The sequence below is a fragment of the Equus asinus genome, chromosome 30 (assembly GCF_041296235.1).
Source record: "Equus asinus isolate D_3611 breed Donkey chromosome 30, EquAss-T2T_v2, whole genome shotgun sequence".
Classification (NCBI taxonomy): Eukaryota; Metazoa; Chordata; class Mammalia; order Perissodactyla; family Equidae; genus Equus; species Equus asinus.
In genome coordinates, this window is record NC_091819.1 from 8,273,735 (window position 1) to 8,298,203 (window position 24,469).

General features: G+C 35.9%; 1 protein-coding gene across 1 annotated transcript in view; it reads right to left on the reverse strand.

Moving 5' to 3' along the window:
- Positions 1-1,721: 1,721 nt before the first annotated feature.
- The window catches only part of CDC73 (cell division cycle 73), a 116,867-nt gene continuing 94,119 nt past the window's right edge, over positions 1,722-24,469 (reverse strand). Inside the window, exons 14-17 of the mRNA XM_044762645.2 lie at positions 15,090-15,251; positions 10,784-10,884; positions 5,388-5,529; positions 1,722-4,415 (exon numbers count right to left, since the gene is read on the reverse strand). Of these exons, the coding sequence (XP_044618580.1) occupies positions 4,379-4,415; positions 5,388-5,529; positions 10,784-10,884; positions 15,090-15,251 (442 nt within the window). The 3' untranslated portion in view covers positions 1,722-4,378. The remainder of the gene's footprint in view (positions 4,416-5,387; positions 5,530-10,783; positions 10,885-15,089; positions 15,252-24,469) is intronic.

A 24,469-nucleotide genomic window follows, 5' to 3' on the forward strand; every position in this document is an offset into this window, starting at 1 on the left:
ACTTCCGTCATCCATATCCTACCCCACAATATAGTTTCTGTCTTCCTGGTTAAAGGCAACGTTTTTGGTTGGGAGGTTAAGGGATGGGGCGGGGGTGAGAATGTCCCCAAGACTCTTCATGTAAAGTGCTAAAAATGTTTTATTTACAATTAAACCTGAAATGTAAAAATCCACTGAAATGGAAGCAGAATGAGTGTAACATTTATCAGGTCACATGGCCCAAATTTAAGCTCCATTCAAGAACCGCTTCAATTTGAGAAACAGTACAAATTGGTGGCTAGACAATCATTTATAGTGCCTACACACTGCACATAAATTGCATTACATTATTAAGCACTATAATCAAACTTGGAGGTTAAGTAGCTTTTAGTAAATTTAAAGTGGATAGAAAGAAATTTCAACGGCAAACAAAATTCTGAGAGAGAGAGAGCATTTACTTAAATTTCACATAGTATCATCCCACTTTTTGGATTTTGGCAATAAAACTAGTTTTATTCATTAGATTTACTCATTTAAATGGCACACATTTATAACTCCCAAGATACTCTTATAAACACTACCTAAAATAATATATATAAACCCAAACAGATCAATAACCTGAAAGTATTATTAATTACCTATTATGCATTTACTAAATATAATTCTTTATACACCTATTATACATTTTCAATTTTTCCTTAGTTATTATTCCAATGTATTAATATAGAAACCATGCTGGGGTCAATATAAATCCAAATGTGACAATGAATTGGGCCAGTACATACAGGACATGGCATCTCAAAATCTCTAATCCAATTCTTATGTGAAATTCAGTCATTCCTCTCCCTTTTATTCCTAAAGGTAATATACTATGGTTAGAGTAACCAGTTGATTATTAAATCCAAGTGAATAATAAAAATTCAGTCAAGTAATATTAAGGCTAATATAATTAAATTTATTTTTCATGTTTTAATTTTGACCAGCTTTTGTAATTGCTGTATCTGTAATATTATAAAATATACTTTTGGTCTCAAAGAATTTTATAAACTAATTAGTTCAACAACTAAGACTCAGATAATGGTTACCTGGCAAAGTGGCACTTCACTTCTGGCCACAAGTATAAATTCTATCATCGTTCCTATTGTTAACACCCATAAAATGGAATGGTTATATAGCAAGAAATATGGCAGCTAAATACCACCTTCCCACCCTCAAACAAGAACAATGTCATCACTTTCATTTTGTTAAGAGTCACAAAAATTTTTATTTAGGAAAAATATTTCCTTCAATTTTATTAGATAATGAATTTTATTTAAATGAATAATTTACCTTTAATTTTCTTTGTAGACCAATTAAAAAGTATGCCTCTTTCCTTTCATAAGCAAACTCTATTTGTCTAATTCTGCATGGCAGATAAGAAATTAATACTTTACTTTCTTCCTACTTAAAAATTAATTATAAAATTTTCCTTATTATGAATTAGTTATTTCTGTATGGATTGCTGTCATGCTGCTGGTAAAAAAAAGTTAGTAAAGACTATGGACACATGGGAAACAAATCATAAACTATGATACCAGTTTATAATGAAATATATTAAACATTGTTTAAATATTAAACAGCAAAATACTCCTATATTAAATAAATAAGACTTGAATTTGTCATGTGGATCTATCAGCCAATACCACCAATAATGGGGATGGTCTAGTGCAATGGGTGGTGACAAAAAAAAAGAAGAAAAACAGGAGGAAACACAACATTTAATACTGGTTTTGTTTTCAGTAACAAATTAAACCAGTGATTCTCAATCCTTTCTGAACATAAAATTACCTGAAGAACGTTTAAAAAGTACTGATGACCGCATCTCGTCCCAGATGAATTGAATCAGAACCAGAATTTGGGCCACGATATTTTTAAAAGGTCCCCAAATGAGTCTAACGCGCAGTCAGGGTTGAGAGAGACTGACTGAAACCTACAAGCCTGACTAGAAGAGAGCCCGATGAATAAAGACATGGAGCTTTCTTTTACAGGTAGGACAAGACAAGGGTGGCTACAGTTAACAATAAATTATGGGTAAGTCAAGTTTACGAACTTGTACTTCATTTCCATTAAAATATCTGCATATGCCTCTTCAGTCCCTGTAGTTCTCTATTTTCAAACTCCAAGACCAAGTACAGTCAAAGCAGTTTTTTGTAATAAATCAGTTACACTGAAAATACATCGTTCACTCACACACAGAACATTTGCTGAATGCCTACTATGTGCAAGGCACCGTGACAGGGGCTGCTACAGGACTTGGAGTCACGAGAGAATGAACAGCGATGGGCCGAAAGGTTTTATTTTGAGAATTAATGGCTATGAAATTAATCACACGGACCTAAATAAGGGACTCAACTGCCAAAAAAAGAAAAAGACAAAGTAAGAACATACTAAGGGTCTCATTTTTAAAATACGTCACATATTTGTACTTTTCCTAACGCTCCTTACAGTATTTCCAGAAGCCTTTGAATATACATAAGGCAAATTCAAGATACAAAAATAAACCCTGTTTAAAGTAGATGTTTCAAATTTGAACCATACTCTGTATCAAGTAAATTTCACACATACGTATAAATACTAAAAATCTTTCTAGAAAGGTAGTTCACGGCCACCTGCAGTAGTCTTAACAAGTAAGCTTACATTAAAATATCACAGACTCTAGTCCTGGACTATTTCATCATGGAGAACGTTTATACAATACAGAATTTATTTTGAAAACAGATTTATATGCTGACAAATTCTAATGTGAACGAATTCAAGTTTTCTTTTATTTTCAAGAAGAGAGGATGCAGAGAAAGGAAGATAATGGGGGCAGAATCTGTTCAAACCTTATAAATATCCTAAAATCTAATAATTTAAAATGCTGGCTGCTTTTGTTCTGAAGAACCTAGTGACTTCCATATGAATAAATACTTTTTTCTATTCACTATTGGCATGGATTTTTGTGGTTATATAAAAAATTAATAAGTGCTTCTCATTTTTCTGATAGCATTAAATTTCAAAATGAGGCCAGCTAACGTCAGCTTAACATAAGGAGGAGCTACAAAAACTATGTTAACCTAAGAGAGATCACTGGGGGGAAAACAGAGAAAATGACATATGTTGAATGATCAGCAACAATCCTAATGACAAAAACTCTTTAGGAAAGTAAAGGTTCCAAGTTGCTTTTAAGTAACAGGTGAAATCAGGACTCAATGAAAACGTTCACTCATTGTAACTGGGATGCAACACCACTCTGTCTAAACTAGAGAAGTAGTAAAATATTTTACTAGGTTAAAATAGAGGTTTCATATTTTATACGATATTGAATACGCACATAAAAATACCAGTGTTTTTATCTTGTTTCTGTTCAGACACTTAGTTAAGCAAATGTGTTCTTTGGTGCCTGGGAGAGTTTCTCAATATTTAGGGGAAACAGATGATAAGAACTCCAAGATCAACAGGCCTAGAAATAGGAGACTCAAAACCCTACGCCATATAAAGTAAGAATCAAAGGTGGGCTTATGAGAAAAGATTAAGGAAGTTAAACTTATACTGCAGTAGGACTAACACATTTCCTTCCCCCAAATCATACTCTGGCTCCCAAAATAAAAAGTACTATAGCCTACTAGGTTTTTAAGCTGTGTTTTGAGATTTTTCAAGTGGAAAGATATCACAGATAGAAATATACCATTCTAGGTTTTAAAATCACCAAAGTCAGTGAGAAGAACGTACATTCATTAGATGCATTCATTATAAGTAAGAAGGCTTGAAAAGGCTGAACAGTTCAACCAAAGCTGAAGACTTGTTCTCGAGTTTTCATTATCCCTTTGTAAATGAAGAGTAAGTCTAGATATAGTATACATACAGGTTGACATTTTGATTCATTCAAAATAGTCACATCCCTTTGCTTGGTTCTGGAAGTTCCAGAGACCAAAATTTAATACCATTCATCACATAGTATCTTCAATAAAAGGAATTATAGAGCAATGAAAAATCAGAAGCAAGACGGCTGAGAGAGCCTTATAACCTCTAAATTTATACACATTTATAACCTGTATTTATTTTCTAAAGAAACAAATTTTAAGTAACGCTAATTTAACCAATGGAGAAAAAACTTCTATCAAAATATACAATTTCCATTACAGACTAGAAGGCTAATGTTAAAAAAATAGTTATAAGCCAAAAAGTTTGCTTATATGGATGACAGGCATCATCCCTTTGAAGCATAAAGCATCAAGTAAGGTCTTAGAAAAGATCGATCTGTGACCTTCTTCATTTGTAAGTTCTTGATAAATTCATAAAGCTTGAGTCTCAGTCTTTTGATCAAGGTATATCCATGCTTCTTAATCCAGATTTCCAGAAAAAGGGGAAACCAAGCAATTCAGAATCTCAAGTGGGATTTATGCTTTACCATGTACCTGAAAAATAATATTATAATAGGTTATAATGATAATAGGAATTTAAGAATTTTTAGAATATTATATGTAAAAATAAGTTGACATTTTTTTAAAATTCACAATCTACAGTGGAATAGGATGTTTTGTTTCCTAAAAAACTAGAAACCTGACACTGTAACCTTTGGGAATATAAGAACTTCTGAAGTAACCTAAACATTCCCCTTATTAAATTCTATAATGTAAGAGCTTCTGGCTAGAATAATATAATATAGTATCAATTATAATTGTTATATTATTGATTATAATATTAACAATTATATCAATTATAATAATTTAATCTATTATCAATTATAATGCATACCAATCACCTCTGACTTTGAGGAAACCCATAACATTCAGTGAAAGACTTATTACACCAAGACAGTTACAGATTTTAAAGGGCGCCTCAACAACAACAAGAGATTCAGGGGTATTAATTGTGATCATGTGCTGTTCTTAAATTTTCCAATTACAAAACTGGTATTGTTGTAAAGGGCTTTAAGAACTCTATTTATATTAGAAATTAAATTCAAAACCTGAATTCCTTTCATGAGCTACCCATAACGCAATCTAGAGTCAGAGAGACTTCGGTGTTGGCCAAAAGTGTCGGCATCACCTAATTCAAGCTCCTTGGATTGACAGAAAACAGTTGAGAAAGGTCACACAGCTCACTAGAGCCAGATGACAAAACCAAGACTAAAATCTAGGTCTTCTGAGTCAGAGTGTGGTATTCTTTCTACTAAGCTAGAAGCCCTTTCTCCATCTGTTGCTAAAGTCAACATATCAAAGATTTTTGTTAATTATCTACTGTAGATCAGCATTAAATTAGACAACCTTCGAAAAGGGGAATTGGGGGATATGGTGCACAACTTTAAGGAACTTAAAATCTAACTGAGGAGACAGGAAAATTACTACAATAAAGCAGAAGCAAGTGCATTTTAGGATCAGAATTACCTATCCAATGTTTCCCAGAACCGTAAGAAAACTGGTCTATCCAAATGACGTTTGTGATAGCTGAGTTCTAATACTGTTACATCCCATTTCTGAACGTTTGGATCTAGTCGAACTTCATCATATTTGAGATGGAAGGCTTTAACTAAATGGGGGGAAATAATATTTTTTATTCACACTGCAATCAAAATTATGAAAATATTTTATAAAAATAAAAATACCCAACACAAACATTAACTAAAACAACAAAAGCAAAAAAACAATCTTTCACCAACAGAAGCTCTATTATAACCAAATCTTTGAAATAGATGCTAAGCACCATGGTATCCTCAAAAACATTTAATTCCAACAAGTATTTACTGAGGGTTTACACATGCTAGCCACTGGCAACCGAAATGAGGAATAAGGTAAGATAAAATGTATATGGTCCAATGAAGGATAATAATAAGAAAAAGACTATTCACATACAGTATGAGAAAGGTAGTAGGGTATCAGAGAAACACAAAAGAGTACCTTACCCAGACCATGGAATTCAGAAAAGGCTTGCACAGGCAGTGATGTCTAACCTAAGACCTAAAGGTGAAGGAAGAATTAGGCAAACACAGAGCAGAGCTGACCCAGTTAGCAAGAAGAGCATGCTCCAGGAGAGAACGGGTCAGTCTGGAACCAAAGAAACTGAACGGAACCGCACTGTGCAAAGGAGTGGAGGGAACGGAAAGAGGGAAGACCAAAGAGGCTCAGAGCAATGCTGGCCTTGTTGGCCACATTACACAGTTCGACTTTTAAGCTCAGAGACATGGAGAACCGCTAAAAAGCGTTGAGCAGAGACTAATGATACAATTTAGTAATCTAGAGAAGAGACAGATTTGATCAACTGGGGAGAAGATACATGTACGGCAAGAAAAAGATTCAAGAGATAATTAGGGAGTGAGAACAAATGGAAATTGGTAAGAAATGATGAAAAGGGAAAAAGAAGAAACTGGAAAGCCTCTTGAGAAGGTTACCCAGAAGGAGATAATAATTAAACGATATAAAAAGTGAATCTAGCAAAGACCTAGGAGACAAGGATTTCAGGCAGAGGGAACAGTTGATACACTGGCCCTGAGATAGAAACGACCTCAGAATGCCCTACAAACAAGTATAACCTGTATTGTAGGCAATGCTCTGTATGCATGGAGAAACGCTTCAGCTATGGTAAAAAAAATCTGTCTTTTATTCCAAATGAGATAATAAACCACTGGAAAGTTTAAAGTAAGAAGGCTAAATGATCTGATTTTTATTTTTAAAAGATAACTCTGGGTGTTGGGCAGATAAAAGACAGTTGGGCAAAACTTCCCAACTGGCGTGTGCTGCGAAAGGTTAGTAGGTGGGCCTTCAAACACTGACTTTCCATCTCGCTCCCTGATCATCGTGATGAATCACGCTAGTTAGCTGATTACTGCATTTGCAATCAGTTTATCATCAGCGGAGTTTTGTTTTACACGTGCACATGTAAGATGTTTCCTTTCAATTTTTTACTTTTTTTCTAATATATAAGATGACTGTTACTATCATCACTATCAGCCAGTATTAGGAGTTTCTAAAAAGAAAATGGTTTATTTCTTGTTTTTGCTGATAGCTATTTATGAGTTGCTTGTTCCATACTGCTGCTGGCTTCGTAGCTTTTGATGTTAACAACTAATAAAGGTCTAATTCTTGATGGAAATCCAAAATGAATCAGTCGTGCCCACGAAAAAAGACATAAGGATTATTTCTAAATTATTTGCTTTTATAAATAAAGGTACCCTCATCAGATATAGTATTCATTTTGAATTTAATTCACTACAGGGGCTATATGTTATGGCTTCAGAAAACTCATTTTCAAAATATTTATGTGCGTAAAAAATACTTTTTGAATTTTCAGAAATTTTTAAATTAAATAAAAGCAACACCTCAATACTTCTTATCCTGCTTACATGTTTCTTTTTCTTTTTTTTTTTTTTTTTGAGGCAGAATAGCCCTGAGCTAACATCTGCCACCAATTCTCCTCTTTTTGCTGAGGAAGACTGGCCCTCAGCTAACATCCATGCCCATCTTCCTCTATTTTATATGTGGGACGCTTGCCACAGCATGGCTTGAGAAGCAGTGCATAAGTGCACACTCAGGATCAGAACCGGCGAACCCCAGGCTGCTGAAGTGGAGCGAGTGACCTTAACCGCTGCACCACCGGGCTGGCCCCACATGTTTCACTTTTGTATTTTCCCAATATGATCACTTTAAACCATTCTTAAAAATATATGAGTTAGACTTTTAAAAATGATTTATCTAAAGCTACAAAGGCCTACAGTCCCCCTTAATAACTTCAATAGATTTAGTTTATACAGTATTTATTTCCCCACCAGAATAGAGATCTTTTAAAATTAAAGCTAAAATATCAGAGTCCGAAAAGTTTAAGTCACAAATGAGGAAACGTAAGATTTCTCTCATCATAGAAAATACTGTGTTAGCATGAAGCAATAGTGGCAAGCAAACTTACACCAAGACATTACTATGAAACATCTTTCTTATCCAGACAGACTTAAAAGTTTTTAAGCCTCAGTAAAAAACAAAGGAAACAAAGTTCTTTTACATGACTTAGCCAGTTATCTGGTGGCACAATGAACACTAAAGCAAAATACTTCACACAATTCAGAATTGTTCATTTTTTGCAAACAGCATGAACCGTGTCAACATTTTCTTGGGGGAACAAAAAGAAACAGAAACAGTGCTCTTGAATAATATTTAGTAGATAAAATGAAGGCATGTCAAACGACAAAAGAACAATCTAATACAGAAGATTATTAAATGAAAAAATTTTGTCAATGATAAGTAGCAAAAATTTGAAGAAATCATCATTTAAAAATCTTGATCAACAAATGTACGTAGCCATCTCAAGAATAAAAGATAACACTGAAAAAAGCTATATCCAGTTACAAGCTTAAATTTCTCATTATAATTTTGAAAAGATTTTATTTGGCAATTTTATACTATTCAATGTTTAGTATCTTTTATTTTATTTTATTTTATTATTTTATTATTTTGCATTTTATTATTTTATTTTATTTTTTATTATGTACTTTATTATTTTTCTGTATTTTATTATTATGTACAATACAATTTTTTACCAAGGCCCATACAGATGCTCCCAAATACCCTCAGCCCCACCATGCTACATGGACATTATCATTCTCAACGTGTGTTACAGGGAAAAGGGTGGGAAGCTGGAAGAGGCAAGAGTGAAAGCAAGGCGACCAACTAAAAGCTAAGACATAATATATTCCTACATTTTTAGCTTAAGCAAATTACTTAAAAAACTAATCGAGAGGGAAAAACAGTCTGGGGATGACAGAGAGTATAAGACAATTCCATTTGGAACAGGATGAGTTTGATGTACAAATGCGACCTCACAGAGGAGTTATCTGATAATCATCGAGAGAGATGATCAGAATATCAAGCTAGAGACACAACTTTTAGAACGAGTGATTAAAAGCTATCAGATCTCCTTGAAAAAGTAATTATAATTAAAAGAGAAGAGATATGGGAACATAAATATGTTGTTGAAAGCCAGAGGATAAGTAGCTAGAGAGTCTGAGAAAGCATAATAAGTTCTTGGAAAAGAACATTTTAAAAAGGAGAAAATGGGTCAAGAGAGTCAAACTCTGATGAGGAGGTCAAAAGCAGCCAACATTTGGTCTTGGTGGGAAACTGGTGAGCTTGGTGGGAACAGTTCGGTGGATGGCAAGAGGGCCAGACTACAGTGGATTGAGAATTGAACACAAAGTGATTCAGTAGAGGCAATTCTCTTAAAAGCTGAGCTGTAAAAGAAAAAGAGAATGAGCTGGAAGGAAAGGGGAGGTCAAGCTACGAAAGAGTTTTGTTTTGTTTGTTTGTTTTGAGACGGAAGGGGCAAGAATACCTTCATCTTAAATAATGATAGAAAGGATCAGTAAACGAGGAAGGTTGAAGAGAAAGAATAATTCATAGAAGAAAATTATAATTGATAACTTTTAAAAAAAGTCTCTATGTTCTTAGCTAACTCAGAAGACTAACAATCTGAACAAAACAGTTTGTTATATTCTTAATGAAATTCAGAGAGCATTTACATCTTGAAGACATTCTGATCATTTCTTACTACAATACTATTCAACAAGGCAAGCAAGCAGACTAAACACAACACTCATGTTCACTGATATTTTACTTTCACTAAAATTCTCATTCTCTCTATATCTTTAATTTTCTATTTATCAACTCTGTGCACTACTCAAGTTTCAGAAATAACATATAAAAAGTTATCATAATATTAGTAGTATTAGAATTCATGTTTAAAAATGAATGAAGGTAGGAGAATAAATGTTTCAAACTTTCCAGCCTGGGCAGTTTCTAGCCTGGAAAGAATGGTAGTACCACTAACAAAACCTGAAGTTGCCAAAAACAGGGCTGGCTTTCAAAGCACAATCTACATTCATAATAACTAAAAGCTGTCGTTTTTAATAAACATATGTGTCTTATGAGAATGCTTTTTAAAAAGTAATTTTACTAATATTACTAACTTAATTGGGTACCTGAATTGAATAATAATTGGAATACCCCTACCAGCAAAACAACAGGCTACATTCATCTACTTCTGGTATACCAATATATAAAAATATATGGTCAGTAAAAGATAAGCCACATGAAATCCAGTCATTTAACAGATATCCACTGAAGGCACTCTTCTGTGCTGATGATACAAGGGTGCACAAGGCAGAGAAGGCTCCTTCCACCTTGGAATTTGCATTCTAACCAGGGAAGACTTATGACAAAGATATAAAAATAACGGGTAAGATGAAGCGTTGGTAAGTGCTATCATGAAAATGAAACAGCTGAGAGAGTAACTGGGAGGAGGTGATGGCTATTTCCAGGGCGGTCAGAGAAGGGTTCTTAAAAGGAGAGAATACATGAGCTGAGACCTGAACGAAGAGAAGCAGCCAATCAGCTATAATCATGCCAGGCAATGGGAGAGCTGGCAAAGTCACACGGCACTTCAAGTTACAGCTACACACTATGGTTCAGCAAGTCAATCCACTTAAAAACTGGCCATCAATTTTAATAAAATTGTATGGACATGCAACAACATTAATGATTTTTAAGCGACCTAAAAAGTAATTATTAATGTTGCGGAATAGGTGCTAATTCATTTTTAGATATGAATACACAGGCAATATTAATGTTCAAAAAAGGCTTTAAAAATATTTCACAAGTGCTTAAAAATTAACATTATACATGCTACTTAATAGGAATTCTTTGATATGACACATATACACAGAGCCGTGGATGGCTCTTTCTCTTAAAGTAAGAGCATTTCTATATTGGATAAGCAGTAAAAATAAAGAGAATCTTACTTTTAGCAAATATGTCAACTGGTGATCCATCAGGCAAAAGCCATGGCCAACCCTTGAACTGCCACGCAGGACCTTGCACAAAAACTGCCACAACTCGGTCCCTGAACATAGAAGAGGGGTGGGGGGGGGGGGGGGGGAAGAGTGGAGAGAGAACATCTCAAACATGAGCTCTGGTCAGGGTAAGTCCTTAAGGAGAGTCTCATAGTTACACATGTGATGCAGCCTCCTGTCAACACTTCTCTGAGGCAAGCCAAGTACGTTACCGGAACTGTTCATTACGCCGTTACCATTAGAGTGCATTAAGGACTGCTATACTGCCCATGCATCGGTTTTTTGCGCATAAGTCTTTTAAACATAATTATATGCACAATCCTTATATGTGATCTTTTCAGCCTTTTTCTCTTCCCTTCTATGAATTAGAGTAAGAGCCCACTTTTCCCATGCAATAGGGAACAGCAGTTGATCTGTTCATCAAAAAAGTTGGTTTTAAAAGAAAATCATTTAAAATTCAAACACATCTTTGTTGGGAAAACTGGACTCCTACATGCAAAACAATGAAAGTGAACCACTTTCTTACACCACATACAAAAAAAACCTCAAATGGATTAGAGACATAAATGTAAGATCTGAAACCACGGAAGAAAACATAGGCAGTGAACTCTTTGACACTGGTCTTAGTAATATTTTTTTGGATTGCCTTCTCAGGCAAGAGTAACAAAAGTAAAAGTAAACATATGGTACTACATCAAACTAACAAGTTTTTACACAGCAAAGGAAACTGGCAACAAAACAAAAAGGCAACCTACTGAATGGAGAAGATATTTGCAAATGATATTATCTGATAAGGGATTAATATCCAAAATACATAAATTAGAACTCATACAACTCAAAAAAAAAAAAAAAAAACCCCCAGCATTCGATCAAAAGATGGGCAGAGGTGTTAGCCTGGTGGCACACAGGTTAAGTTCACACGTTCTGCTTCAGTGGCCCAGGGTTCGCCAGTTCAGATCCCGGGTGCAGACCTATGCACCACTGGTCAAGCCATGCTGTGGCAGGTGTCCCAGATATAAAGTAGAGGAAGATGGGCACAGATGTTAGTCCAGGGCCAGTCTTCCTCAGCAAAAAGAGGAGGATTGGCAGCAGATGTTAGCTCAGGGCTAATCTTCCTCAAAAAAAAAAAAAAGATGGGCAGAGGACCTGAAGTGACATTTTTCCAAAGAAGACATACAGATGGCCAAGAGGCACGTGAACAGATGCTCCACATCACTAATCATCAGGGAAATGCAAATCAAAACCGCAATGAGATACTGCCTCACATCTGTTAGAATAGCTATTATCAAAAAGACCACAAAGAGCAAGTGTTGGCGAGGATGTGGAGAAAAGGGAACCCTTGGGCACTGCTGGTGGGAATGTAAATTGGTGCAGCCACTATGGAAAACAGTATGGAAGTTCCTCAAAAGATTAAAAATAGAACTACCACATGATCCAGTAATTACACTTCTAGGTATATATTCAAAGAAAATGAAAATACTAATTTGAACAGATATATACACTCCTATGTTCACGGCAGCATTATTTACAATAGCCATGATATGGAAGTAACCTAAGTGTCCATTAATCGATGAATAAAGAAAGAAAATGTGGTACAAACATACAAAGGCATATTACTCAGCCATAAAACAGAATGAACTCTTGCCATTTGCAACAACGTGGATAAACCTAGAGGGTACTATGCTAAATGAAAATAAGTCAGACAGAGACAAATACCACATGATTTCACTTATATGTGGAATCTAAAAAACAAAACAAATGAACAAACAAAACAGAAACAGACTCACAGATACAGAGAACAAACTAGCGGTTGCTAGAGCGGAGCAGGGAGAAGAGATGGGTGAAATAGGTGAAGAGGACCAAGAGGTACAAGCTTCCAGTCATAAAATAAAGAAGTCATGGGGTTGCAGTGTGGCACAGGGAGCACAGTCAACAATACTGGAATAACTTCGTACGGTAACTAGCCATGGCGTGGTGCTATTTCATAATCTATAAAAATACGGAATCACTATGCTGTATACCTGAAACTAATCATAATAATAGCATGTCAATTATACTTCACTAAAAAAATTTAAGGACATCTTAAATATTTTACTTTAATTAAAAACCTTATATAGTAAGGTAATTCTATAGTAATTCACCAACCATTTTATGAAGCCCCAAGGCCTTACTCTTAAGTTCCTCCAATTATTTGGAAAGTAATCTGAGTACAGAAATCATCTAGATTTTTTAATTTTTCCAACTGTTTTAGAGCTATTTCACTAATCCTAAACTCTGTAAGTTTTTTTTTAAAGTAACTTGTTTCTCCAACGATTCAACTTCATTTTCCTAAAAGAACAAATCTCTTTCTAGGCCCTCATATTTCACTCGTTTACAATATATTTAATTAAATTGAGAAATTATAATACGTCTAACTGCCATAAACAGCTTAAGCCTACAAGTAAAGAGGTGGGAACAAAACCACAACATCGACAGGAACAGTTAACACTGGTAAGATCACCGAGCATTTACTAGCTGCCAGTGCTGTTCTAGGCACTTTACACGTTCCTTCTGTTAACACATTTAATCTTCAAAACAATCCAAAGGAGTGAGTACCATCATCATCCCCATTTCACAGGTGAGAAAGCAGAAGTGAACCGGCATACCAGAGAACAGTCCACCAGCCAGAAGAGCAAGGGAGGAGGGAAGCGGGGCAAGGAGAGAGGGTGTGAGGAGAGGGAAATAAATGATCAAGCCTGTGCACTGGTTATGCTATTGCCCCTGAGGGAGGACTGGCAAACGATGAGAAAAGCCCTATTATTATGGAAATAGTTTTGACCACACAACTCCCTAAAAGGGTCCTGGGAATGCCCAGAGGTCCATGGACCACACTTTCATAAACACTGCATTAAATGGAGACTCTCTACCCTCAACAAAACATTAAACAATGGTTACCTTCTACTCAAGTAAAAGACCTATGGGAACGATCAAAGGTACTGTGAAAAACCACAGCTTAGATCTTAACCTTCTCAAAGTCCCTAAGGTTAAAATCAAATCTTAAATAAAAAATTTCCTCCTTTCACGGGATATATGCCCCGTACTGCCAAAACCATCTTTGGTAATGCAGCACACTATTAAATGGCCTCAACTGTATGATGTAACTTGTACCATACAATACTTGAAAGCCCAAGATGCCTGCCAAACTAAAGGGAATTTGCTAGATAGGGGTCACATGGCTCCTAGTAGGTCTCATAGGGCTAGTAGAGGAGTAAGAGAATACAAAAACTCTTCCCAGTGAATTCTTGAAAGGACAATTAACAGAAAAGAAAAGAAGAAAGGTAAGGAAGGTATTATTCCTAGATCATGACACCAATGGGTAGGAACCTAACTCACATACATAAGCAATATTTTGTAGCAAAGTGATGGCGCTTGTACACACTGTACTGTCATTTTTTGCAAACATATAATACAAATGGTGTAACTTTCCTACTTCCCACACGTTTTAAACTTGGTAGCTAAAATTTTTTTCTTATTCACTTCATATATTACTCAAGGTATCTCTGTTAAAGACCCTTTTTTCTTTAGTAAATTTCTGACATACTAATATTCTCAATGGCTGACTTCCTAATATCTGAAGACTAAAAAGTACTTCAAAGGCCAATTTCATTTAATGCACCAATGTGTTGCATCTCTATGTCACAGAGATGCACTCTCAGACTCTGTATTTTTACTCCAGCTTCGATTAACGAAGTAATTTAAGATATTTCATATATACAAATTTATAGGTACTTTATACTATAAATAGCTTAGTATTTTCTTAAACGACATTTTAATGCAATAAAAGAGTTAAACCAGGGTAACGTTCTTTTTATTAAATTATTCCCTTACAATAAAAGTAACAATGCCTTCACTTAACATTTCCTATCAGAAAATCTTAATTCTCCAAATCAAAAATCTAAAATATAGGCCCTCAAAATAACATTAGTCTGTTTGAAAGTTTTGTTCTAAAAGCTTATTCAGAACAAATGGACAAATGCAAAGAAGTTTTACTCTGTACGTTTTCCAGAAGCGTTTCTTCTTATAAGTAAAACAGAAGTTTAGGTATCCAAAATATAAACTCATTTACGTAGTACTAGAATGTTAACATTATTGATAACCAAATGAGACAGTAACATAGCTTTCAAGAACGGGTTCTACTAACACTTCATCACAAAACTGGATATTTGTTCATTATATAAAAAATTAATGACTATGTAAAAAATATAGATTATCTTACCAGTCTTGAGGCATAAGTTTAAGGGGCTGGTCTACTACCCTGTAAGGAACTGTGACACTAATTGCAGTGCCCCCTGGTTGCATCTGGTCTTTTCTTCTCTGTATTAGGGTTTCGTTTTCTCGTTGGCAGCCTTGTTTCTTCTTCTCATCGGATGGGACAAATCTTTGAAAAAACACAGATGAGAAAAGGTCAAGTGCTTCAATGTGATACAAATAGGAAAATAAATTATATTTAGAAATCATTTTTTAAATATTGATGGTTTTGAACCAAAAATGTTTATTTTTAAAATAAACCCACTCTGCATGTACAGATTATAATGCCTGAACAGTATGGGGCTTTGCTTTCACATAAGCCCGTGTGTGTGTGTGTGTGTGTGTGCGTGTGTGTGTGTCTCTCTCTCTGTGTCTGTGTCTCTCACACGGACACACACGATTTATATTTATTCATCTAGCACTCAGCCTTCTCCAGGGCTACATGAAGGACCACACTAATCCTTGATTTCTCAAATGCTCTCAGAGGGAAATTTTACTATAAATCAACGGGTCACCTGAAATGAAGCTATGTGGCTAGCCAGGTTTCTTCCTGGGTAGGTGTCTTAGCCTATCCAGGAGCTTCACAAAACACTCCTTTTCACATTTATACCTCAGCAAAACTAGAAAAATGCCATCAAATTTCAGGGTTACTTCACAAATTTTAAAGTAAGGAAATTAAATCAGTGTATGTCAATTGTCTATTTCAGTAAATTACCAACTCTGTGGTTCAATTCTCTACTGTACCATCAACAGATATTCTCAAAAATAGTTCAGCAATCTGCAGAGCTGTTGCCAGCTCTAGATTTGTTAGTGCTCACAAAGTACTTTAAAACAGTCTTACTTTTTTTTTTAAACATACACACTTCTAATACACAGTGTATTAGCATACTTTCTTAGCTATGGTCTGACCTCTCCACTTTAATGGAGGCAATGCAGTCACGGCACTGAATATCACTCTGCTTCTAAAGTTAAGGATAAGAGACAAAAGAGGATGCATGACAGGCTGCACTTGGTAGGGTCCTTTGAAAAACTTCAACACCACACCCTGGTTCACCATGCAGTGATAACTAGTACATGGAGATTGTGATTATACTGAACCTCACTTTTGAGCTCATTGTTTTCACATCCATATCACATATGATGGAAAAGTTAAGACTGACAGACGTATCACTAAAAATTTCTCCCAGATAATCATTTTACTCCTGATGGATTCCGGTTATTTATTAACCAAGCCCACTTAGAAAATGCCAGATACAATACTAACACTTTGAATAATGAATTTTTTTAGAAATTAATAGACTTGCATTGATGGAAGCCGTCCTAATATAAAGACACAAATAACAAAGACATATTACGTGAAGAGTATACGCAACACATTGTGCTACATCACACAATACACATAGTTGTACAAATACAGCCCCTGCCCTCTTGAGGCTCATGTTTCAGACACACAGAACAGACGGTCTTACTGCCAAGAGAAAGGCGCTTTGCTTTAATTTATCTTAGTCTATATTTAGATGGGATTAAAATGTTTAAATTCTTAAATATTGCATCTCCCTCTTTTCTAGCTTTTGAACTTTAATGTTGTAAAGGTATAAAATTACTTATAAAGTTTAATAATGAATGAATTATATATACAAATGAGTGATCTATTATAATATTCAACTTAAAAAGTCTATTACACAGCAAATTCAACTTTTAATGCATAAGAAATGAGAGATACAGCATTTGCATGTTTATATTATTTGTTGATGTTAAGTTTTATTAAAGTTCAGAGTCACTAACATGGTTCTTTAACTATAGTCCTAGAATTTTTACATGCTCTAGTATTTTAATTTCTGCATATATCTAGGCCTTTCCTTAGAACAGTAGATTTCTCTGTTAGCAGTAAAAAGTAGCTGTATTTCAAAATGCCTTTCAGCCTTGATCTCATTTGATAACAAGGACAGACTTCCTACCTATTCCCCTAAACTTGAGTCCACTAAAAAGATAACTACTACACATCTAGTCAATATGAATTTTAGCCATTCTTCCTACTGTAGTTCATCAAACCTAAGGCCCCAATGACTACTGGATATGCCATTTTGTACTACTAAGAAAGAATTTAAAAAAAATACTCCCAATTAAACTAGGATAATGCCTTAATGACACTCCAGGTAAATCAGAGGCATTATGGGGCGGGCGGAGGGTAGGGACAGATACTCGTCATTTCTCTTGGCTTCAAATGTACTGCTTGATCCCTTCATATGCATCTCAGGAACAAGAAAGCAACACAGTTTCATCTACAGGGATCTTCCTTTCTCGGGTTCCATAATGCACTTGGCTGTTGCTTTGTAAGAAAACATGGGAGTGAGGTCATTCCTGCAAGGAATATACGCTTCACAAATATCAAATTTATGCCTCTGCTTCATTTCAGTGTATTTCTGCATACACAGCAACATTTTTATTGACATAAAATTTACACAAAGTGAAATTCACAAACAGACCAGTTTGCATCAACGTATACCCAGTGTAAGCACCACTCCAATCCAGATACAGAATATCTGCAAGAAACCAGAAAAGTTTCCTCGTGCCCCTCTCAGTAAATCCCCATCCTCCCTCCCCGAATCGGCAACCACTATTCTTCTTTCCATCACCACAGATCACTTCTGCCTGTTCCATGAATTCATGTACGTGGAATTGTACAGGACATACTCTTTAGTGCCTGGCTTCTTTCATTCAATTTAATGTTTCTCACATTCATCCATGCTGTGGGGCATAGAGGTAGTTCATTCTTTCTTATTGCTGAGAAGAATTTTATTGTGTGGATATGCCACAATATTTATACATTCTCCTGTGGTGAACATTTGGGTGGTTCCAAAATTGGGCTTATTACAAATAAAGCTACTATAAACATTCTTGTGTAAGTCTCTTTGTGGACATATGTTTTCATTTCTCTTATATAAATACCTATAAGTGGAACTGTAGGGTCATAGGGTACATTTAACTTTACACGAAACTGTCATAAAGTTTTCCAAAGTAGGATAAAGTATAAAGAACATCTTAAAGGCATCTCTAAGCTAGCTAGCAAGAAGTTAAGAATTCTTGGACCAAAGACTGAGTAAAGAAGGGAACCCAAAGAAGTCAGAATAACACTGCAAACTTCTATCCATAAAAGGCACCGGCAAACTAATTAAACTTAAGCCTTGGTTTTACTTTATTTCACTGGGCTCCTGAAATAGGAAACAAGGCCAAATTCTGCTCAAGGTAGGGAATCTAACAGCAGTTCCATCTTTTAAAAAGCTAAGACTCTCAGGAGTCAAGTTCAGTATAATGGTAAACTAGAAACAAACCCACTGCCCACTCTTTTTCCTGCCCTCTTCACCCCAGCCCTAACTAACACCCTGGCAATCGTAAGGAAAATCAAACCTCAGAACTGCAACTGTACCTCACCTGGACTTGAAGCCAGAATTAACAACTCTGACCACAGTGACTGGTTGAGAAATAAACATGTTATCCAAGCGAGGCCAATGAAACTTAATCCTGGGATTTTTGCTGGAAGTACTGGGAAACAAGCAGTGTCTGTCTTCTGTGTTTGCCTACCTGGAGTTTCTGACAGTCACCTCTGCCCCTGACGGAGGACAACCTGCCTGGGAGATGGAGAGACCAACTCCTGATTACATCGTTTGAGCACTGAGTCCGGCTGTATCAGAAGCCAGGACTTTCAAGTTATCTTGAACCAATAAATTATTTTTTGATAAAGCTACTCTGAGTTGGTTTTTATCACTTACAACTAAAAGTGTCTAACAAATACAACCAGAATTGCACAACTGAGACTGGACAATTGATATGGTGAATGGACAAACGTGATTTGGAGAAATACTGTGAAGTCCACTAACTTATCCAATATTTGCCATTTATTTATTCCACTTTACATTCCGTGAGTGTAAGGAGTATGGGTGATATGGTTAAGTCATTAGTGTTTAAACAAGCAAAGTTCTACTGAAATAACTTTATTACTATTGTCCAAGAAAAAAATGCACATGAGATGATATAGCAAGATTAGTTCTAGACTTTAAGATTATTTTGAAAACAGAACAAGTTTATGGATGTTTCCCAAGTTAAAAATATAGTTTTCTTTTTTCTTAAATAAAAGAAATTGAAATTTGAAAAAAAAAGGAATTAACAATAATATCTGGATATTAAAAAATCTCAAACTGAGAATTTAAAAGCGATGTTTGATGGCAATGCTCCCGGGTGCTCAGCAGACACAAATACAATACAAGTCTTCTCTGGAGTACTTCCACCTTCATTCTGAAAATCAAAGAATTTCCACAGGAAAAAATTCCAAGGAAAATGAACAGTAAATGAGTAAATGAAAAAACATTAAATGAATAGTAACAAACTAAATACACACAGAAATGAGGTATCATGAGTGAAACAACAGTCCAAAGAAAAAGATAACTAAGGATTTCAAATGACACAACTGTCAGAGATCAAAGCCCCTAAGATGAGCTCGCAAATATGTACAGGGATAAAAATCATTTTGAAAAGACCAAAGATTTGGAAGAGAACAAAACAGAATCACTAAAATTGAAAAGTAAGATATCCCAATTCTAAAACGCAATGGATAGACTTAACACCAGACTAGGCATGGCCAAAGAGACAGACAACTAGACGTCAAATCTCAAGAAACGATCAAGAATTCCAGGGGACGAGAAACAGAGGGGGATTGCTTAAGAGACATGGGTGATGGAATGAGAAGCTCTACAGATGCCTCATTTAAGTTCGAGAAAAAGAAAAAAAGGGGAGGAGGGGAGAAAGAAGTGATATCTAAGGAGATAAGGGGCAAGACTTCCAGAACTGAAGAAAAACACAAATCCACAGATTTACTTCTAACAAATCCCAAAGTGGGGTATATAAGAAATCTACATCTAGTTATAGCAGATAAACAAATTTAAAATGATCTTTAAAATGCCCAGATAAATCAGATTTCCTTCATGACTGATTATCACACTAACAGCTGACCTATATTATCAACAAAGGAAAGCTAGAAAATAGTACAATAACATCTTCAATGCAATGATAAAAAACTAAGAAACTCCTACATTGTTTTCCAAAGTGGCTGAATCATTTTGCATTGCCTGTGGCTGCTGCCAGCGTGAACTCCTCAGGCTCAGGGTGAGCTCCAGTCCCCTGTTCTCCCTGCCCCTGCCCAGGCCTTCAGGAGTTTCCTCACATGCGTGCTCAACAGTATCTGACCAGTGCAAGGGGAGCCCTCCGCACATCTTTGGAGCACTCTCGCAGTGCACGTCTCCTCTTTGAACTCTGCCCTGTGAGGCTGCCGTCATGGCCAGAATCACAAATGCCACCCAATCAGTAAATTTACAGTCTAAAACTTCTCTTAAGATCATGCTTAGAAATGTACAATGTGCTTTTTAATACTTTATAATATAATCTTAATTTTGTTATTTAGGATGTTAAAGGTTAAGATGGGCTCTATTTTGTTTTGTTTCATTTACTTATTAAAGGGCTCGAAAAGTGAAGAATCCTCAGTTTTACATGAAACCAAATAGAATCTAAGCCAACACGAGCTACTGGTTTCAGCCAGTACTCTAACTGTGTGGAGGAGGTTTCAATTATGCATTAATTACATGGCAAAGCCTCCAGCTGACTCAAACTGTAGGGGACATGTCAGCTGCAATGAGGTGTTAGACAATGAAGGGAGCGTTTGAAACTTAGAAGAAAAATTAGGCCTGGTCTATCCTAAGACTGTGGTCTGTTTAATTGTTTGTCTTCTCTATAGGAAGACTAAGGAGAAAGACACTAAAATGTGTGATTTCCTTGCTCTGTATTTACTCTCTTCTATTATTAAACAATATTTAAGTATTAGATTTGTAATACATGCAGATGAACAACAAAGTTTCTGGAGAACGAAAATTTAAAGACAGAACCTTTTTACCATTTCAAAAACTTCCTGTAAATTTTCTGTAACCATTCAGATATATTTATAAAAAATATAAATAGTTGTCAATTACTAAAAATTGTGAGAACTGGAAATACCAAATTCACAAATCACAGAAACCAAAGAGCTAGAAAGGGCCTTAAAGATCACTTGATCCCAACACACTCATGCGCCGCAAAACGAACTGCATATACAATGAACAGCATATACAATGGCGGTCCCATGAGATTAGCACCACAGCCGAGGTGTGTAGTAGGCCATATCATCTACGTTTGTGTAAGTACACTCTATGATGTTCACGCAACGATGAAACTGCCTAACACAACACACATCCCCGTCATTAAGCAACACCCAACCATGCAGTAAGTGCCAACACCGCAACACCAAGTATAACGATGCTCCATGGAAACGCAAATCAGGTCCCAGTGCAGATCCAACTACCATATACCAAAAAATGGATTTAAAATTAGAAATACATGCACGCAATGATTTCACAGACACAAAAATACAAAGTTTGAATGTGATACACAAGTCTGTCATTTTCCAATTTTCTCACTGTGCTCCCCCGTTCTGTTCTTTTCCTTCCTAAACACTTAATACCATCATTAGGCAAACACTGTTTTAAAATACAGTGTTTTGTAAACACTGGAAAAGGTACAGGAGATAAAATACAGGAGACAGAAGTAACTACAACAACAAGCCCCCTTCTCTGAGGAATTCACAGTTTAGTTGGAAAGACTGGGTATCAGATTCAGGACACAGACTACAGCACAAAACAAAAAACAGATGCGTATCATATCTCCAAGAATATAAATGATGAAAAACTACTCTTGCATATTGATTAGGAGGAGTAAAGGAGATACATAAATGCTCGAACCAAAACTAAACATTATTTTAAAGCAGTTAATGAAATCCATTTTTGCCTGGGTCTGACACAGTCTCAGTTATACTGTCAAATCTATTTCAAGAGGCAGGCCAAAATGATTATATTTCTTATTCACCCAGTTGTAGATTACTTGAGCAATTGTAGATTACTTCAGGAATTACTTGAGTAATCCACAACACTGTGAGAACACTAAACTTCACTGTAACAGCCTACTAAAATATAAAACATAATTCCTTTTTTCCATACTGTTAAAGGAAAAAAGTTCATTGAAAATTTCATTCATAAGTACTAAAGAGGGGCCAGCCTAGCAGCACAGCAGTTAAGTGCGCACATTCCGCTTCGGCAGCCTGGGGTTCCCAGGTTCGGATCCCGGTGCGGACATGCCAACGCTTGGCACACCACGCTGTGGCAGGCATCCCACATATAAAGTAGAGGAAGATGGGCACAGATGCTAGCTCAGGGCCAGTCTTCCTCAGCAGAAAGAGGAGGACTGGCAGCAGATATTAGCTCAGGGCTAATCTTCCTCAAAATAAATAAAATAAAATAAAATAATAAAAGGACTAAAGAAACATGCTTAATATATGGATATACTTGTACGTGCCAGGTTACATAGATTTTTATACATCCACTTAAGTCATAAGCACTAAAATTTGATTCTGCGTTTGGTGAAACCTGAAACGGGCAAGTATTACAACTTATTTTGCTTCTTGTTTTTAATTCGTCATAAATTATTTCAAAGCAGTGTGATTTTGTTTCAGAGGTGAGGTTGCTTTTGTTTTCTTTCTTCAACAACTGTCATTATTATTTTACTGAGAAAGTAGGCAGAGTATTCACTCACATTCTTCTTTTGGATATTAATTATGTTACTGAGTGAAAATATGTTCCTAGTTATCACTAAAAATATTTAACAAGAACTTTCAACGTTAGACCACTAGAATTACAAAATATTATGGTAATTCTAACAGTGAACCTAACGTCTTGAATGTTGAAGAAGAGCTTGCTTTGTTCTTGAGTTATCCCAAAACAAGTCCAAAATAAAAGCTAATTTCTCTACCTGAACGTTCATTAAGAATCTCCACTGCCCAAGAGAACAGATCAGTGGTTACCAGAGGGGAGGAGGGTAGAGGGTAGGCGGGTGATGAACAACAAATAATAAAGTACAAATGAAATTTCACAATGTTCTAAACTATTATGACTTCAATTAAAAAAAAAGGAATCTCCACTGTCCAAAGGTGAAAACAACGAAACTGGTCACTGGGAGAGCAAGTTGCATTTCCTGCTAAGCAACTACCTTCCAGAGGAGCCTTTAAGGTTCTCTCTCAGCATTTTCATTGAGGATAAGAGTGGGTCAAGCTACTGTATTCCATATTCCTTTTCAGGTCTCAACTTCTAGAAAGTTTGAGGCAGAACTCAAACAATTAAGAAGAATGAATTAAGAAATGTGCTGTTGTCTTAACAGATTAATGTACATGTGGCAGACTGAGAGCTGCTACTAAGCTAGATTAAATACACCTCATAAACTTCCAGTTCCAATAACGCAGCGTACCACACATTATGAACACCCTCCCGCTATAAACACCAAGAAACGCTGCATAAAAAAAACAACACACACCTGAAATGCACAGCTGAGCTGGGAAGAAAACAGAAATGGGCTAGAAATCACTCATGCTACAGTAGAGGAAAACGGAAGATGGGGCATGCCTTCTTGAGACTTGGTTTTTCCACCCACATGAGGAAGGGCACAAAGGAGCTAGAACTGGAACATCAGAAGAGGTGCACAATCAACCAAAGGATCAACTAGGTAAAAAAAAAAAAAAAATTCCACTCAACTGTTAAGGAAGCGAATCCATCTTCATCTGGCTCTAAAGCAGGGGAAGAAAAAGGGATCCTAGATAACCTGTCAGCCACGGGCCAACCCAAATGCCACACAGGTCGGACCTCAATTTGAATTTATACTATGCTGGGGGACCAGAAATCCCCAAGCTGAGAACTTAACGAAACAATCAACGTTAGACTTGGAATATTCCTGTGGCACCTGGCAAAGCAAGCACAAAGTCACTCTGTAAGGGCGTGCCTTCAATCCAAGATTGCTTCAAAGAAAGCCATGTTAAAGCTTAGTGAGCAAAAGTCCAAATTCACACGAAATGCCAAGGTTTAATGATCGAGGACATAACTGGACAATTTCGACAACCTCCATTTAATTAAGAGGTCCCTCACATAACAACGCACCGAACGCCAGGAAAACAGCATCGCAGAATACAGTTTAGCCCCCTTCTCTCTAACTAGAGACCACGATACCTCTCTTGGCCTCCAAACTATGATATATTATAACGCTGGGTTCCTCCATTTTTATTTCACTTCTTCAATCAAAAGCAGAATGAACTATCTTAAATCCCTAAATCACCCAGCAGTGTTTAACTGGATACGTAAAATATTTACCCATTTTAAAAATCAGGATGACTGAAAAACAATTTATTGAGAAACACTACTTATTTAAAGGCTAAGGTGACTGTTTCTT